General features: G+C 36.4%; 1 protein-coding gene across 1 annotated transcript in view; it reads left to right on the plus strand.

The window, feature by feature from the left end:
* The first annotated feature begins 3835 nt into the window (after positions 1 to 3835).
* Positions 3836 to 19881, plus strand: part of LOC143257710 (protein Skeletor, isoforms B/C-like) — a 35266-nt gene continuing 19220 nt past the window's right edge. The window contains exons 1-3 of the mRNA XM_076516746.1: positions 3836 to 3982; positions 15556 to 15690; positions 17702 to 17774. Coding sequence (XP_076372861.1) covers positions 3928 to 3982; positions 15556 to 15690; positions 17702 to 17774 — 263 coding nt within the window. The 5' untranslated portion in view covers positions 3836 to 3927. The remainder of the gene's footprint in view (positions 3983 to 15555; positions 15691 to 17701; positions 17775 to 19881) is intronic.

Below are 19881 nucleotides of genomic sequence, written 5' to 3' on the forward strand. Positions count from 1 at the left end.
TGTATACCATATATTCCTGACATCAGCAAACAAATAACCAACATTTAGCAAAAATTAGTAACAAAATATGACATTCCAGTTAATACCAAATTTATTCAAAAACTAGGCACAAAACTGAGGTCTATACTATGTAAAAACTACACTGACAAACACCACACCAACATTATTTATAAAATACAATGTGATAACTGCCACGACTTCTATATTAAAGAAACAAGTAGAAAAATGGAAACCAGATTCAAAGAACATAAAAAGTCACTATCAAACGTTTTCGAACACTGCAAATCAAATAAACGCAACATAACCATAGAAAACACTCAAATGTTAAATAAAGAAACAAACATAAACAAACGCAAAATTAATGAAGCCTTACTTATACAACAACTTAAACCCAAAATAAACCAATACAAAGAAACACCTTTATACCTATACTAATAAATATAATCAAATATCTAAGCACACCCTCTACATTCCTACATTCAATTAGAAGAACCGCCTTCAAACATGTGGTCAGCTACCGGTCAGTAACCTCTTTCTTCCTTTGTGAGCCTGGCAATGATCGAAGAAGGTCGAAACATTGTTCGCTCCCCTACATAGAGTTTTCTCTATCCATACCAGCCATTTTTACGTATATATTCATCACGGATTAGAGAGAAGTATATTGTTTTTTTTCTAACTCGCACAAGTTATCGATTCTCTCCTCTCCAGGTAGCAATATGTCTGGTAATAATCATTGTTTGGATTTTTCTAAGCTAAAAAGGTCCTCAGCAAAGAAGCCAACATTAACAGACCAAAAATTAAACGAATCCCTATGAAAAAGAAAGTAACTCAATTATTAACAAATACTAAAGTAAGGTGTTCGTTTGTTTCTATTCTAATTCCCCTTTCTCTTGTATATAGAACGAATTTCAATACTTAGGCTCACACTAAAAGTTTTATTTACATATTCCTAAATTTGATAATTCATCGATAAATCATTTTAATAAACTTGTTACAATTGCTTACTCGCATGTTTTTAGTTTAGTACTCTTATAGATTGTCAAGTGATTCCTTTTTATAAATCAGTTTCCGTTAGTATTTTGTATATTCAATTTTGTATCTCATCCGATAATGTCAGTTAAACCTGGTGAAACGTTGTGATGAAAATAAACAAAAAGTATTGGATAATGTTTTATTTTCTACTTGAATTGTTTGTTTATGTTGTTTTTTTTAATTTCACGCAAAGCTACTCGAGGGATATCTGCATTAGCCGTCCCAAATTTAGCAGTGTAAGACTAGAGGGAAGGAAGCTAGTCATCACCACCCACCGCCAACCTTGAGCTACTCTTTCACCAACGAATAGTGTGATTGATCGTCACATTATAACACCCCCACGGCTGAAAGGGCGAGCATGTTTGGTGTGACGGGGATTCGAATCCGCAACCCTTGAAATACCCTTGGATTCAAATATCTATAAAATACTCATCGGCTAAAAAATGTTCCATGCTGAAAGTTTGAGCTAATGGCCATTAAACTTGATATCGAACTATGTCCCTTTTCATATCTCACCTGGGGGTTTTGAGATATAAATACGTATAGGCGGTAAGATGTGTCATAAAGTTACAGCTGCTTTTATAAATCGAGCTGAACCTGCGAAAGATAAATTTCATCAAACTATACTTCCTAACGGGTCATGATTTATGCTTTATTACCTTACATGCACTTATGTGTTTTTTTACAAGGGAATGTTAAGCATTTTGATTTTTTTTTTAATTATCTACTTATTGTACAGTAGGCTGTCTTTGGTCTGTCTACTGTGGTTGTCTGTCCAATGTGGTTAATCGAACTTGGACTTTAGCGTTCTAAGTCTGTAAACGTATCACTAACCCACAGGGCAGACTAACCACACTTTTTTTGTAACGTATTGATGTCAGTCTCTGCCTATGCCTCTAAACAATGAAGTTTAGTTTCAGTTATTATATTTTAGTTGTGAACAGAAAGTAAATTCATGAACCATTCCTGAAGTTTTCTTTAGTTATGAACAGTAAGGAAGCTCATGAACCACTCCTGAAATTTTGTTTTGGTTATTATATTTTAGTTGTGAACAGTAAGTAAGTTCATGAACCATTTCTGAAGTTTTGTTTTGAGTTTACTTACCGATAAAATATATTTTATTACAACTTACAGCTTGTATAGTAAATAGAATCAGGTTTGTTTGTTTTTAAATTATTCCCACAAATTGATGTGTACACGAATAAGTAACTACAATTAATACCAGAATTTAAAACATTGTTAGTTTTAGAATATTGATTCTAATAATAAAACGTTTATAGTGCGAAAACTTATTTACTTAAGAATGACCGTAGAAGTGATCCAAACGTTGCACCTCTTTGAAGAACTAACCTTTCTTACTTATTAAGTTATAATAAAATATTCTGAAGAACAGTTTTGTCTGTTTTCTTTCAAATCGATGCTCAAAACAAATAGCTCTTCATGTTTTATAAATATTTGTTTTATTTTGTTTCACTTTCATAGCACTTGTTGTGAATGCGTTTAACACTTGTTTTAGAACGTACTTTACAAAACATTGAAATGTTATTTTTTATTCATATTTCGGCCCCCAAAAAAAAGTAACAACAACAAGAAACACAATTATCTTGCTACTAGGGTTAGCATGACACTTTACAATCTTCGAACAAAACTTGTTCTGACAGTGGCAGGTGTGCATGCGCTACAAACCGGTTAGCACCGGTACCGAATTACGAAATCGTTCTTGTCTGTGCGTGGTCCATTGTCCTAGGTCTGTGGACACGACTGGCTGACCGTACGTTATTAAATATCTTTGTTCTGTTATCTGTACCTTGTAATAGTTTGTGCGCAGGAAAAGAAAGAAATAAAACGGGCACTTTAACACTTACTTCGTAAGAGAGAGAAAGATATCGTTTGTATATAATTTCAACCTCTTTCAAATTAAATATTCGCAACAGATCACTCCCTCCCTCTCCCGTGGCACAGCGGCTTATCTGCGGACTTACAATGCTAAAAACCGGGTTTAGGTATCTTGTGCTTGGCAGAACACAGATAGCCCATTGTGCAGCTTTGTATTTAGCTTCAAGCAAACAACAGACCAATTGTAATCCAGACCACTTCATAAATAACCATCCTAGCATTAAAACATACATATCTTATCACGAACTTAGAAATATACCTTTAAGCATCAAGTTTAATGCATTTAGAGCCATCATTACATGAAGCACAGCACTCGTTACCTCTTATGCTTTAAATTTCGTACAAAGCTACACTTGGGTAATCTGAAATAGCCGTCTATAATTTCATAGTAAAAGACTAAAGGGGAAGGCAGCTAGTTGTCACCACACACCGCCAACTCTTGGACTACTCTTTTACCAACGAATAGTGGAATTGTTCGTAACATTATAACACCCCCACGGCTGAAAGGGCGAGCATGGTTGGTATGATGGAGATTCGAATTCGCGACCCTCAGATTGCGAGTGGAGCGCTCTGACCACTTGACCATGCCGAACCATAACAAAACAAGGCTTTTGTTCTTACGAAACCTGTTCCAAAATTTTACAAACACCCAGAAGAAGTATAATGAAAACTTTATCGAGCCTTTGAGGTAATGTCAGACACCTTCTACAAAACTTATATAAAGATCGACTAGAAACAAAAGTGTGTTTTATACACGAGTTAAAAAAACGATTGGTAAACGTGCACTACGCAACTGGCAATAACTTTGAAAAAAAACACTGTATGTGGAGTAATAATGCCTGCGGTGATTGTGTTTCATTACAAACCAAAATACGTCCGCTTTCTCTACACGAATAGCATTACTTCTTCGCATGAGGGCGCTGCATTTCTACATATATAAAGCGTACGCCGGTAGTTGCCGCTATACTAAGTTGTTTAGTGATTGTGGAATGATCGAGAATGAAGCAGTTACACATTATATTGGTGTGTTTATTTCAGTGCTGTATTTTGCCAGGTAAGTATTAAACCGCTGTTCCATCACCGTTTCTGTGATCGTTGAAAATATATTTAATAGAAATGTTTATCCTTTAATCAACTGTTACCAAGGTAATTAGATTTCGTTTGGATATGCTGTTTAGAATAGTTTTACGTAAAGCTTAAGAGTGTAGGATCGAATACGATAAGTGTGGTGTATTATATATCATCTGATAGGAGGTATTGTGCATTCTGCGTCTTACCTTTACTGATATAGGATCGTTAGCTGTAGTCAGTAGGTTGTTTTTTTGTTTGTCACGTTAAAGTCTATTATTAATAGCTAGAGTAAATCCATTAAAACATGACTGACTGAACAAGCACTACTACTCTCACCCCATTGTGTCTCACCATCGCATTTCATTTTCATAACTAAAATAACTTTTCCAAAACAAACTCCAACCAACGAAAAGGTAAAAAATAATCGAGGTAGTGAAACGTTCGTAACTTCCTTTATGAGCCAATTAAAATTATCCACGAAGTGAACTCGTGACGTTTTTATAGAATAATGAAAAACCAACGCTTAGCAACAAAAGCTCATAGTAACAATAGAACTCATTTTAAACTTAGTAGGATTATTTTATACTTTTAATATAGGTGAACCAGGTTAGTAGGTGAAGGTCCTAAAAACGTGACGGTGTGTTGGGCGGCTGTATATGCCCGCTTTCTGAAACAAATTGAACACTTTCTAATCAATATGAATTTTTATCTTTTTAAGTGGTCAAGGATAACCTGTATTTCTATCCTAAATATTCTTTTTCTAACTGGTGAACAAGAATGTGTCATCACCCGGAATTTAGTGTTTCGAAGCGACCAAACTTCGTTAAAATATAACTCGTACACTTAAATAAGATGGCTAACCCGGTTGCCAGTTGGATGGAGTTTAACATGATCTGGATACAGTAACTGATCCCAGGAAGGTGTTGGGTAACTTCTGCATTTAATTTTTTTTTTTTTTTTGTAGTTCTCGGTTAATTAATATGCATAATTATTGCGATGATATTGGTTGAATCGTGTCGCGTGCCTCGTTTGTAAAATTTCAAGCACAGTCTTTTATTAGAAAGGTGATTTTGTAACGGTTTTATCCATATTAATTTCTTGTTACACTTAACTATCCGCCCCCCAGTGGCTCAGCGGTATGTCTGCGGACTTGCAACGCTAAAAACCGGGTTTCGATACCCGTGGTGGGCAGAGCACATATAGCCCATTGTGCAGCTTTGTGCTTACTTCAAAACAACAACTTCTTGACTCATTACCATTTCATATAGGTTTACCCTTTCCTTAAAGTGTCGGGGGCCCGGCATGACCAAGCGTGTTAAGGCGTGCGACTCGTAATCCGAGGGTCGCGGGTTCGCATCCCCGTCGCGCCAAACATGCTCGTCCTTTCAGCTGTGGGGGCGTTATAATATGACAGTCAATCCCACTATTCGTTGGTAAAAGAGTAGCCCAAGAGTTGGCGGTGGGTGGTGATGACTAGCTGCCTTCCCTCTAGTCTTACACTGCTAAATTAGGGACGGCTAGCAGCTCGAGCAGCTTTGTGCGAAATTAAAAAAAACAAACAAACAAACATAACATAAAGTGTCGAGCGTGTCCTTCCAAGTTGGAGTGCACAAATGATCTCTTTGCGAGAATACGCGATCGATTCAGTCACTGGTACAGTGTTGTAAAATAAGTTTTAATATTTTTGTCAATGAGAATAAGTAACTGGAACAACACATGCAGCAGTTTTTAATGTGTTATATCTCGTCGCCTAACTCGATCTTTTAATATATAAGTAACCATATTTATTGTACGAAATATCCAAGAGTAAATTAGTTTCCCTTAAATGAATCCTTATTGATTTTTTTCTCTAGGTTTTTAAAAACTTTCTAGCAACCTAGTATCTTTCTAACTTGTAATATAATACACGTTCAAGTATCACATAATTCGCTCTTTCATTCTTATAAAAACGGATTGTGTAAGTGCGTGCGATAAACCATGTTTATTAAATGGATACGTGGGTAATAAGAGTTTAGGAAACGGATTTCTTCCTCGGTTGTATTGAAGGGTAAAAGGATGTCCCAGTGGTTAGCGTGCTCAGACTGTGGTAACTGTCTAACCAGAATAATTAAAATCCTTGAAATATTAACTATGTAGGCCTTTAATTAAACAGTTTCCACTATTCATGTGGAAGTTGTACGAGTTAACAGAGGAACAGGATACTGAAACTATTGTTACGTAGTTGTATTGGGAATATAAAAAGGATACAATTCTCTTCAGATCCAAAAGCGTTACGCATGAAGGCTCTCGTTAATTGGACGAACAATATTTTGTTTTTCTTAAGTTTTTGAAGTGAATTATGAGACTGGACTGGTTTTCACATCTAATTTAAATGCGAGTGGAAAGAAAAGTCGTGCAATGAAATATTACCAACCTGATCAGCATATAAAAACGCACTTGGCACAAGAAACGTAATATTGGTATTGTATCTTTCAATGGCTGTCGGACTTGATGGAAACACGTTTGATAAATGATGACCCGTTTACCTTTGACGTTCTCTATTGATTAGACTACCATGAAATGCAGTTGAAATTTCTAGTTCTTTAGCAGAAATGTGTGATTTTATATGCGAGAGCAACTTTCTTTTTGTCTTTTGCAAATAACTATCTTACATTCAAACTTAATATAGAATAACAGTATATGCCTTATCAGCAGACCCACATCTTCCCTACTCAAATTTAAAAGTAAACCAGGGAATGTCTACGGGATATAATCTTTGTTTCCACTCTACTGTTGTGTGAACAGGATTGGACAAGGAAGTTACCAAAACAATTTCAAGAATTGATGTTAAAAGTGGTTGCTGTTTTAGGACTTGGGTGTGTGTGAACTTGAATATTTCTTTACTTAACTGTTTATGGTTCTATGAGTTTGTTTACTAACAGACTTAAGGTCTTGCTAATCCATTTATGGTGCCTCTTTTTCAGCTCTGGGCACAGGACAGGCGCCAAATAGTCTGTCCTGTGAAAGTGAGTTTATAGATCCCAGCCACCAGGTGACTCTTCTAAAAGGACATCCGATGTAACATACTTTGTTTAAACATTATCGACTTCTCTTCAACGTCACATCAGACATTCCCCAAGTCCCTCGTTAACAAATACCAATAATTCCTATAAATTATTATTAATCCTCTGATTTTTTCAGAAACTCTCCTACGCCAGCGGGACGAAAGGGGGTAACATTATCCCTGAGCACTCCAGTTTGGGAAAGTGTGAAATCTCTCCTTGAAAAACTGAATACCTGCCACAATTTGTTTTGTTTCTTGGTATAGAGTACAAGTCACTCAAAGAATATAAATAACGTAAGCTTCACATTATTCTCAAAATTAATCCTGAAGTTCCCTAATGAGCTGCCATGAAGTGAGTTTCCTCGCCCTCAATCAATTCCTTTGATCACAAAGTTTGTGGTTCTCAAAACTAGTGGACACTATATGGACGAACCAATAGCGCAAATAGCCCTCGAGTAGCTTTGCGCGAAATTCAAAAACAAACAAAACCAGTAAGTTCGTTTCTAAACGCTAACTCTTCTGAACTTAAACTAAACCACAACGTAATTTACCCAAGAACAATTTATTTTACTTGAATTTTTTTATTATTATGGTTTTATGCACCAAACTAAATGTTCCTTTACGCAAAAATTGAAATGCGAGGTAACTTCTGTACATTAACTCTATTATCGTTATTAATGAACCAGCGATTTGTAATAATTATATGAAAATCATCATTTGGCTGTTTCACGATAAATATTCAGGCCTTTAAAAATTGTTAGTAATAGTGTATATTTCATAACTTTGTCTTAACTTGAAGAATTTGCTTGAATCACTTGGACGAACAGGTTGGGGCTTGGGACAAAACAGCACAGCATCAAAACTATAAACTGTTAAAATATCAACATTAGAATGTCACTAAAACGATACCCGAAAATAGTTTGTACGTTATTTGCCTATATCGCGAAACTTAACCGTGTCGAGTTTATCATACGTGAATCGATGCTGCAGATCTTTGCAGTTACAGCTCATGCGCGAATTCTTGCTTTGACATTTGTTCAAGGTTCAATGAACTGAAAAGGGGTAAAAAAAATAAAGCGCAGCGGCTGGTTACAACAGTGTTGCATTAGTAATAAAGTTCAAAACAATTAGACTTGAAGCCAGTTACGAAAGTCCGTTGGTTGTGTACGATGTGTATCTACAAACATTTGTGAAACGATTCAAAAAAACTCGAGGAATTTAACCTTACATGGAGGGATGGGGAGATTTTTCAAGCAGTTAAAATTAATGTGTAGCGGATTCCAACAATGTGTTAACGACATTCGGAGGCGTCGTAGGACTGAAGTCGAGAATGGCACGGTTTTGTTGTAGAGCGGCTATTATTTCATTTTTTAAACTTAATTTCTTAAGTGGGACTTCAATTATTAATGTGTTTTTAGGTCGGGTAAAGAAACGAGTTTACTCCTAGCCTTATAATCCTTACAGTCCAGTCAACAATAACTTGTTTTACTTGTGATTAACAATTCTTCCCTCGATGTTGTCCTACTGTGAAGGAAGGGGATGGGGGGGAAGGTTAGATGTGTATTTAAAAAACATTTGCTATGAAAGTTGTTACGGTTTCAAACGGTGGTATTCTACTTGCATTATCATAAGAAACATTAAATAACTAAATTTTAATAACTGGTTTATTTCCATTCATAGATGTTATCGGATAATCCTAAAGTTTTATAACTAAAGTAAATGTTTCCAAAATAGGAGCGTACATGGCCCTCGTGTAGCTTTGCGTGAAATTCAAAACAAACAAAGTTAAAATAGGACAATATTGTGATATTCCTTCCTCGAATGTTAATATTATGATGGCGGTTAAAAATGTTCACAAAGAACTGAAAACTTGTTTAAAACAAGCGAAATGTGCTATTTTAGCCTAATGACATACTTAGCTAGTTTCGTAGTTTGTCATTGATAAACAGTGTTTTACGCATCGTAAGTATCGAAACTAGATTTTTTGAGTTTAAGCCTGCGTGTTGTCCACTAAGGACATGGATGTTGTTAACTAAAAGGCTTATTTGTAGGATAAACAATATTGAAACGTTACACTTTGCAAAGTAGTTGAATATTTCAAGACAAAATGGCGACCATGTAATATGATTCTTACTAATTGAATTTCTTGTTAGACACTGTTTGAAAAAAGTAAAGAATAAGGCTGACAGATAACTTGTATAATGATGTATATTAAAAAAAAATGTCTTGCAAATTTTCTTTTCTTACATGTTTAATACTAATTGGTTTAAACCACAATTAAGTATCGTTTAATTTATCGATATGCGTTATTATATTTCCATATTTAAAGATTCAAGCTACAGCATTAATCTTCAACAAACAAGCTTTTAAGACGAATCAACTTTCGTTTAAAAGGTAGCTGGGAATTGAAACTTGAACTTCAACTGGGTTTCTCGTTATCGCGAAACTTGAACTTAACTATGCAAGAACTTGTATTCTCAATTTGTTCATGCTTTTAGGTCACAAACACGAAACGTCGCTGTAAATGTACGCTATACATTGTTTTCTACAATCATTCGAAACTAAACTAGCTTTAATAACCTGAATTATGTTGAGAGCTAATTTATTTTAAATATAATGTTAAGGTATTTCAACCTTTATCTCAAAACAGTTGATTGGGGTATTAACACTTACTAATATGGCAGAGAACTGCTTTTAGGAAGTGTTAATACCCATATCAGCCGTTCTGAGATACATTTTTACTTTAAGTGGGTTTCTCTTCATCAATAATTCTTTCTATCTTTACTCTTATAAATTTAGCGTTTAGGTTTGCCCCAAAATTATAGGATTTATAGTTGTTAATCTCATAAAATTTCTAGTTTGTATTAAGGTTAAAATTGGAAACTAAAAAGAACTTTATTTAACAATGATTCAGTTGAATTCTTTAGAGAAGTTTTATAAGTGAAAGTAGGTTTCTTACTGCACACCCAGTCCATACTTTCTAAGTATTTTAGTGCTTACTTTGTACTTGCTGCTTCAATCCCCTTGGGTGACAGTGCGTGGAGCACGTGCATGTTCTACTTGACCTAGTTACCTCAATTTTATTAAAATAAAGTTGCTTGTGGGTTGTATTTGCTATTAAAATAACTGGTATTTACTTTCAAAATAGTTTCCTATAGAAATGGCTAAAATTCTTAGAAGTTTTCGAAGGTTAACTTAATTGGTATGACAAATCAAACCAAGTTATCACAATGTATATTGTGATTTACAGCTGTTTTACCATTCTTGGAATTTCTTCAGAACAACAAAATATTTTTCTTACTATGAAACTACCTGCATTTGAACCCCTATGCTGAGCTAGCACGTGTTAGCAGTGGGTAATCTAAGACTGAACTACAGAACTGTAAGAAGACAGAACAATTCTGAAAGGCTTTGAAAAGTTTCCTTTCTTAGTTGCTTAGTTATGTTCAGTCCTGTGGTTCCAAGGATAGTTTAAAAGCTATTGTTGCACACATGTTACAAAACAGCGTACAACATGCTAAAGTCGGTTGATGTCAACTGTCCTACCAATCCAGTAGTTACAAACAGTACCTAAGAAACCAGAAGTTTCAATTCTCGCACGTTTTGATACTTTTATATTGTGTTTCTCCATTCTAAAAGTGGAGATGTCTTTGGATTAGGACGCGAGTGCTTCTATTCTACCTTAACGATGGTGTTGTTAACTTAACGAAGTGAGGATAATGATTTTTATTCATAAACTACCGCTTTGTGAATGTTTTCTTTTACTACTGTAATAGTTCTATTGTACTATTTACTCTTTGAAGTAATTAATACTGAGTAATAATATTTGAGTTGAAAAATCACTCCCTCGTCAGTGATAGCTACGGGAAAGCTTAGCTTCTTTTGCGCACCGCCCTTGTTTCAATAGTAGCCTTCCCTCTTAAAATATAGGAACTGCGACAAAGAATTTTAATCTTTGCCATAAATGTAGGGGGCTTTAAGTGCGGTGCCCTATAGTCCACCTGTGACACAATTGTAAATAAAATATTCACTCCCAAACGTGTACCCTTTTAAAATTTACTTTCCCCGCCAAAGGAATTGTATAAACAAGGAGGCCAAACTAATATAAACATGTGTGACGTATTTGATATTGCCCCAAATATAAAAGATTTAACTTGCCTTTTATAACCATTTTCTGACATTTGGTTAACATGAATGTCAACATACGTGTAGAACATTAAAATGCAATTCCAGAAAAATACCAAACTATATTTTACTCCACATACCAAGTTCCTTACACAAGTTTGCACCCAACCCCACTTCCCTGTGTTGGTAATTAATCTTGGGTATTTTATTACGAATAGCCAAAATATATTTATTAATCTCGGACCAGTTTCCAAAGATTGCGAAGAACAAAATGTACATTCTTATCCAACTTAGTGATTGGACACGCATCTTAAACACGTATTGCAAGTCTTACCCCCCCCTCCATTAGTTTTTATCATCCACTACCCTGCTAAAGTAAATACAAGTGGATACAAGTAAATACAGAGCCACATGGAAAATGACTAGGTTATATAGCTAATGATTTAAACAGAATATTCTAAAAGTTAAAATATTCTACTGTTGAGCATCGAAAATGAAGGGAAGAACCTTACGGAAAAGACTGTTCAGATGCACAATTTCGGAGGATATTATAGATCAGTTAATAAAGTTCAAATTTACCATTTAAGAATGGTAAAATATGTTCACCGTACCTCATCCTTGCCAAGATCAAGTCAACTTAAGTCTGTGCTTTAACAAGCAGAAAAATCGTTATAGAAGCGTTGGTCAAGGTAGCAGTTACACTAGTAGTTGAAACTGGAATAACTGGATACACCTCGACAATATCGCATGCTTTACACAAAGGTTTGTATAGTTTGGTAATAAGAAACAAATCGTTACTGATGAAGGTGCATCTCGGATCGCGAATGGTCTCTGACCAGTGACGCATTTAAGGTTGTATGGGCCCTGTATCCCATGTAATGAAACATGGCCCCTACCTATAAACATTTCAATACCCCTACAACAATGTGACAGTCCTATAGTCAGATGAAACTAAAGTAGAACTTTTGGAGTTAAGTGACAAATGGTAGATACAGAGAAAACCTAACAATGCTCATGACTTGGCAAATACAGTACAAACAATAAAGAATGGAGGTGGATTCATAATTATTTGGGGATATTTTTCTATAGCTGGCAATGGAGAACTTCTACGTATACAAGGCATCGTAGACAGTGAAAAATATACACAATGTTAGAAGTAATCCTGAAGTCCACTTGGTGTGGATTTCTGTACATGGTGAGGGAACCTCCCAGAGAAGGTTCTGTTCTTTCAGTTTACCTCTACTGATATCTAAACATCCACTTATATGTCTGCCGTGCTTGGACCTAATGTACGCTATGAAATGCTGCGCTATCTATCTCATGTTTCTCTTGCTATTTTTCTGATTGTTTTTAACCAGATCTGGCAGGAGAATGTTTTTCCTGATGCCAGGTTATTGTTTTACCTTTCTCTACACCTTGGAAGGATCAAGATTCCTTCAAACTACTGTCCAATTGCTTTGAGCTGTCTCTGTAAGACCTAAGAGAGAATGATTAATTCCCGTCTTGTTTGGTTCCTCGAATCAAACAACCTGTTCTTGCCAACCCAGTGGGGGGTTCTGACAAAAGTGTTCCACCATAGATCACCTGATTCAGCTTAACATCAAAGAAGCTTTTCTCAAACTATATCTTCTATCAATATTCTTTGACGTTGAGAAGGCTTGTGATACAACATAGAGGTGTGGCATTTTGCAAGACCTCCACTTATATGGGTTATGTGATCATTTGTCCATCTTCATCAATTTTTTTAATGGACAAGCAATTCTAAGCTTTTGTAGGTTCGACCCTTTCCTGTTCTCTTCTACAGGAACTTGGAGTCCCTCAGGGCTGTCTTGAGTGTCACACTTCATTATAAAGATTAATGCCATCACTGAACAACTCCCTCTTACTGTTGCAAATGGGCTCTGTCGACGACTTTCACATGTCAGTCGTCAAACATGAGGTATATTGAGCAGCAACTACAGATTACCCTCCATTGTTTACTGGAGTGGATCACAGTAAATGATTTTACTTCTCTCTAAAATCGTTTGCATGCACTTTTGGTGTCAACAGACTACTCACCCTGTTCCTAAGCTCCGTGTCAATAAAGCTTAGCTTTGCTACTTGTGGTCCCTAAGACAACGTTCCTGGGGCTTATCTTTGACCTATATACCACACATTAAGTAGCTACGAGTCAAATTTACAAGAGCACTGAAAATCCTCCATGTCCTCTCTTCCACCACTTTGGGAGTGGATCTATATTCTATGCTAAAGATATCATGCTCTTATTTGAGCACTAGACTATAGGTCACTGGTTTATGACTCTGCCAGGACCTTGGCCTTAAAGATTGTGAACCCCCCTTTATCATCAGAGTCTTCAGCTCTGTATGGAGGCTTTCCACACTTCCCCAGTCCAGAGTTTGTACACAGTCTCATGAACCACCTCTACACCTGCCTGCAAATGTTTTTACTATATGCTTCAAACCTTCAGTCCTTACTATAGCATCCCAGCTGATATTGTTTTCCTTCCTCAGTGGGCCATGCTTTTTCATAACATATGATGTCCCATTGTTTCTTCTGGCTTTTCTATCTAGGTGCAGTTGAATGAATTGGGTTTGTCCTTGAATGGCATTGCTGTATCCACTGGTCAACCAATCCCACCATGGTTCTTTACCATCCCAAAGTGTAACCTTGCTTTGAGTTTTCTGAAAAAAAGCAGATACCCCTGATTGGAAATGCCGTGTTTTATTTGTTGAACATTTTTCGAACCATCCTTGCATTCCCATTTATACATGAATACAGGATCATGTTTCATGTATGGAACAGGCATAAGTGATAGCGCCAGAGCAGACAGACTTAGATGCGGTGCCGACGAGATCGTTCCCATGAATAGCAACGTGGCTTAGTATCCAGAAGAACTGGACAGAAGTAAAGGTTAAAGAGAAAAGGGCAAGTTAGTTTTGAATATCTGCGAGAACAGGGTGAGACCTAACGTAAAGCGATCTCGGTGCTAGTGGAGAACAAAGCGAGTCGGTATAAATAGTACAATTTGAGTACTGCTTAGCTTCCATGTGATCCATGGCAAGAGAAAAGGCGTACAATTCGGCTGTCAACTTGGAGTGAGCAACGTGAAAACAAGCTTTTCCAAATAAAACTCTATTGAACTTTAGCTGTTTTGTCTCTGTAAGGATCGAAAGAGGAAGTTGTCTTAACTAGACTACGCATTAGTCAGTTTAACTAATCATTTTGTTTTATCTGAGACTGCACCAATGTGTTTTCTGTGTGATATTTGTTCCAATAAGTCACATTCTACTGTCTTGCCATCGTTGAGAGTCCCAAGGCTTATCCTTAACGTTGAACAGTGTCGTTAGCGATGGTGACTCTGTCCACCTGACAAATGATTTTAGTTTTTTAACAAGTTTTTACTTCATAAATTAACCTTTTTACCGGTGACGTTTGAATTTACCCGTTAGTCACGCTGATGAGTTATGATAATTAAAATTTTGTTACAGAAAGTACTTTACAACTTGTATTACTGTAGTTTCTCTTACTGCTGTAAACTAGTTATAAAATTTTGATTTTACACTATTTGTTTGTAATTCAAATATTAAACTATTCTGTTTACCTTGATTCCTGTTATGAATTGTAATATTACTATAATTTTATCTTCTTATCGAATGTTTGGCGCAGATAGCCTAGTTGCTTTGCGCCATAAAACTCCAAACCAACCATCCCGAGCAAGTCAGCTAAAAATTTCGATCGAAGGTTTACACTTCAAATGGACAAAGATCCCACACACAGATCAAAGGCAATATAAGAATTGTTAGTCCTAAACACGCAAAGCCAAAGCCCAGAACTTAAACCTGTGGAGACTCGAATTACTGTGCATCGAAGATATCCTACAAACTTGTAAGAACTACAAGATATCTGTAAGCAAGTGCTGGTAAAAATATCTCCATCATACTGTGTTTAATACTTTTCGAGTTATCCAAATCGACTTTCAGCTGTCGTTGACCTTCGACAAAATATTGACTGCATAATTATGTTAGGTGAAGACTTCCAAGGTGCGTTTTCAAGACTGTTATATCACTAAAGTAACAATGTATCTTCTACTTGATCATTAGAAACTAGTCTGACATTAATATAGTAAATGTTCTTGGCCATTGGAGTTGTTCTTTCATTATAACATAACTAAATTAACAGCACAGGGACAGGAGGAATGAAGACTTCAAGACACTGTACCCTGAAAATGTTAAAGTAGTGAAAAATAAAATTTAAACTGCAATAGTAAAGACTTCACATGGGAGAGAACTTTTTCAAGTTGATTTAATTTCTATCTTACACTAACTTTTGTAGGCTGGGCTCAAAACAGCTAATGTTAATTAATACATAACGTTTGTCTGTTTTTTCAGTATGGTGTAAACAGTATTACGGAAAATTAATCGGTGATTTTCGCACCCAAGCTCATGGTGTGAAGGGAACTGTATACGCAGCAAGTAAAGATACCTTTTTCATCAAAGGATTCAGTTACGACGGACAAGGACCAGGTGAGTGTTGATTTTTTTTTCTCTCTGATACACTTTGTGGATTACTGAACAATGTTTAATGTTCTGTGTTATCGTTTTAACTTTTCCCGAAACAAAGACTGTTTTCTTGTTTTGGACTTTTTATGTAGAAAAAAAATTTTAAAACCGGTATTGATTCAAGGTGGAATCTTGCCTTTCCTGGCATATACAAGCGTTATGCTCTAGGCGATAACAGGATGTGACGTTCAAGGAATGTTAATTTTATGTATGTTATATATTTTATTACGATGATTTAATGTTATCTAGGAATTGAAGGTCGTAATGATGACTAAGTTAAACCTGCAATATTTTTTACATATTTCAATGTCAGGTTTTTCCAATACCTTAGTCTACCTGTACACATGGGATTAGCGAAGCATCGAGATTAATTGAAGAGGTGTTTTTAAGAAATAATAGTGAATGTGTTTGTTTTATTTATGGAGTACAATTTTATTTCCATGTTGCTGTAATTCAGCTAGCCTAGTTTGTAAATTTAGACTTAAAACAGGTTATAAAAGTGTACAAATGAAGACGCGCTTCCCAAAACGTTAGTGGAGAGAGGGAAGAACTATATACGTTGGCTGGACTTTGAATTAACTTCATCAAATAATTAAAGAAAAAAACGCTGACAAACGAAAATTGCAGCGCTGGTGTCAGAAGTAGGATTATTTTGGGGAAACTTAAGACCTTAACTTCAACCTTCATTTAAGACAAAACGAATGTGATATGAAAAGACCCCCCCATGAAATAAAAAAAAATGATTAATGTGATACAGTGAAAGGAAGATTGGTTTCGTTTGAATTTCGCGCAAAGCTACACGAGGGCTAGCTCAAGGGTTATCAACGTCAGCCCTTCCTAATTTAGAAGTGTAAGACTAGAGGGAAGGCAGCTAGTCATCACCACCCACCGCCAACTCTCGGGTTACTCTTACCAACGAATAGTGGGACTGACCGTCACTTTACAACGCCCCCACCCCTGAAATGGCGAACATGTTTGGGACGGGGATTCAAACCCGCTATTACGAGACGAACGCATTAACCTGGCCATTCCAGACCCTGAATGCGAGGTTAAGATATGCACATCACGAGATCCTTCCTACAGTGAGAATAACTTTTCATTTTTCCTGAAAGTTTGACCATAGTTCTAATTATTTCCTTCATTTCTGGATAGTTTCCACCTTTCATTAACAAATCAATTATAATTGTAACTATGTCAGCATGCTAGTTTACTCATCAATAAACTCCTGGAAGATCTTCCCCAAATGGACTTTTCTACTTTAAGCATTTGCTATTAAATCTAATGACCTTTTGAAGTTATCCAATAAATCTTATTGTGGTTAATTTCCTTTATTCTTTTTAACTGTCTGAAATTGTTTCAGTTCTCTTGACTTGTTAGGTAAGTTAATGTTTCAATTAGATCTGTAATTTTAATGGGTTCCAATTTCAATGTTGCACTTTATTTAGTGTACATCTGTTTTGCTTCAACTTAATTCTCAGTGCATCTAAAATTAGTCAAGTGCCAACTAATGCAACTCGCGCACAGCGTCCAGGTAAAATAATCCAAGTCTTCTATGAGTTCGGTTAAGATATCTTATTATCTTGCCACACAGTATGAAACTTTTAGTCAACTGTTTCTAAAGCTTTCATTGCTTTATGTTGATTTTAAACTTACAGTATTAACTATTTTAATCTTTAGTTTATAGCATTACACAGAAGTATCTAATTTTCGGGTTTCTCATAAGAATGTGTTTAATTTCAAGCAAACTGAAAATCCGACACGTTTCTTTACTTAAAAATATTGTTTACTGGAAAACTCATTCGTAATTATTTCTAGATTCAACTGGCATTGCTAAATACTTAAAACATTTGCTTTTTGTGTATAATTTTCGTTTACAAGTTTTTATTCAGCCTCCCATCTTCCAGTTTTTAATAACCATTAGTGTTTTTTTTATCTTTACTTTTAAGTTATGTTTGATACATTTTTCTTTTCTTAGATGCATTTTTCTGGGCTGGAACTACGACTGAGCCTTCCCCCGAAGGTTTCATTGTCCCAGATGAGAATGAAACGTGAGTTAATGATTTCAAACTTGACTTGATTTTATTTGAGTGTAATGTGTTTTTGCTGTTTTCTTTAACAATTCAGGCGATATTTGTTTAAGGAAGTTTTTTTTTTTTTTTGTTTCCATTAATCTTCCCCTCGGTGTAGATTCCTGTATGTGGTGAGGGGAACTCCCAGAGAAGGTCCTGTTCTTTCAGTTTACCTCGTGGATCTAAACGCCCATCCACGTGTTTGCCGTGCGTGGCGACTCGTGAAAGGGAGGAGAGGATCCTCGTGGTTGAAGGATCCAACTGTAACGCATCACTTTGGCCTTTAATTCCTGTATGTGGCTGACCTTTGACTCCCTAGGGTCAAACAGCTGGTCCACTTCGGCTAAAGTCAATTAAGTACCAATGTTATATTTCCTTAACGGGTGTTGTGGACATTGTAACAGATGCTGATACTCGCAAAACTCGAATTTCTGCAATGTCTTTGTCTAGCATTGTATTGTCCCCTCATAGGACTTCATGGTAAGTGAAGTCAATGGGCACCAAAACATTTTCATTTATGAATCCACCTAATCAAAAGTTAAACAGACCACTGGTAAGCAGCCATCTCTTGATTCTGAACAGCAGTTTTCAACTTCAACACCTGCACCTTTTTCTGATATCACATTTATCAAACAAATCTTTAGGGTAATTTTTTTTATTTAGAAGGGACTTGCTAGCTCTCTTAAGTCAGTCAAAAACTTTTGTCCTGGTGACATTGGTGAAAACATCCACTCCTAAACAGCGAAATCTTGCATTTGGAAACCATTAGGGAGTAACCTCGATAAGTTACTCCCCATGCTACTTTGAATTCGTCACGAGGAGTTATTGATCAGAGACTTCCCAGAGTCTGATCCTCACTTCGCTGATTTCTCCACCCAAGGGGCTTCTGCAGTGAAGGGCATCTTCTCGTAAAAGGGATTATGATGCCGATCACTGCCCTAATTTTGACGTTTACATCACAGCCACCTGCCACTATCAAGGCACATTATCTAAATTGCAACGTATAGCCATATATATATATATTCCAAACCTTCTAGGATGTTTCTAATGTCAGCGACTTGGTCACTCAGACATCATGCCATGGTTCCCTGACGTGTGCTCCTTGCAGTGGCAAGGACCACGATGCCTATGAGAGTGAAATAGACCCTTACTGGGTTAACTGTAGTGGCTCTAGCGAATCTTACTTTGGTTCACGCCCTAGGAGGGTGGAAGAAGAGGTACAGTGTTAGAAAATAGTCCAGCATTTCTTACCCCAAGGCTCAAAACTTGCTGTCCACTACTCTATCTCGGATGTATGCTGTTGCATTTTATTTTACGTCTACAGTGGCACTGCAGATGGCTCTCTTCATACCTCCTGAAAGTGTTTCTTAAACCATGTTAAGTTTTTTGCCCTCCATGGTTAAGAAAGCTAAATTTGCATCAACACTCATCTCTGTCCCTACCATTTCTTCCAACAACTCCCTGAATCGACTTCCTTTGATTCTTGATTTAGATGTTTTCTCAGATCCATCTTCTTTGGCCCCAAAATTCAGAATAATTATTCATTCACTCCTTCAGTTAAGTTTTCCAACAACCGAGATCTGCCCAATCGACCCAGCACAGGATCCTGGCCATAGTTGATACTATGGAGGTGGTGGCAGCAGTGACAATAGGTTTCATCTTCAAATAAAGAAAAAGCTGAAGAAAACCTTTCTCTAACGGCGTGGTCGAAAACAGAAGGGCTCTTCATCCAGTTTGCCTATACACAAGTAAAAATGGTCACTGACATTTATTAAGTTTCTTATCCAAAGCAGCCGTTTTTAAATATAATTTTATCTGGGACTGATGCACCAATGTGTGTGACGCTCGGGTAACAATAAGCCACATTTTACTGTCTTGCTATCGTTACGACTCAACGACGGCATCATTTTAAACATGTTTTTTTCTCAAGGTTTACCCATAACGTTAGACAGTTCACCTCCCAAATGTTTGTTTGTTTCTGAATTTCACGCAAAGCTACTAGAGGGCTATCTGTGCTAGCCGTCCCTAATTTAGTAGTGTAAGACTAGAGGGAAGGCAGCCAGTCATCACCACCCAGCGTCAACTC

The sequence above is a fragment of the Tachypleus tridentatus genome, chromosome 7 (genome assembly GCF_004210375.1).
Source record: "Tachypleus tridentatus isolate NWPU-2018 chromosome 7, ASM421037v1, whole genome shotgun sequence".
In the NCBI taxonomy this organism is placed as follows: Eukaryota; Metazoa; Arthropoda; class Merostomata; order Xiphosura; family Limulidae; genus Tachypleus; species Tachypleus tridentatus.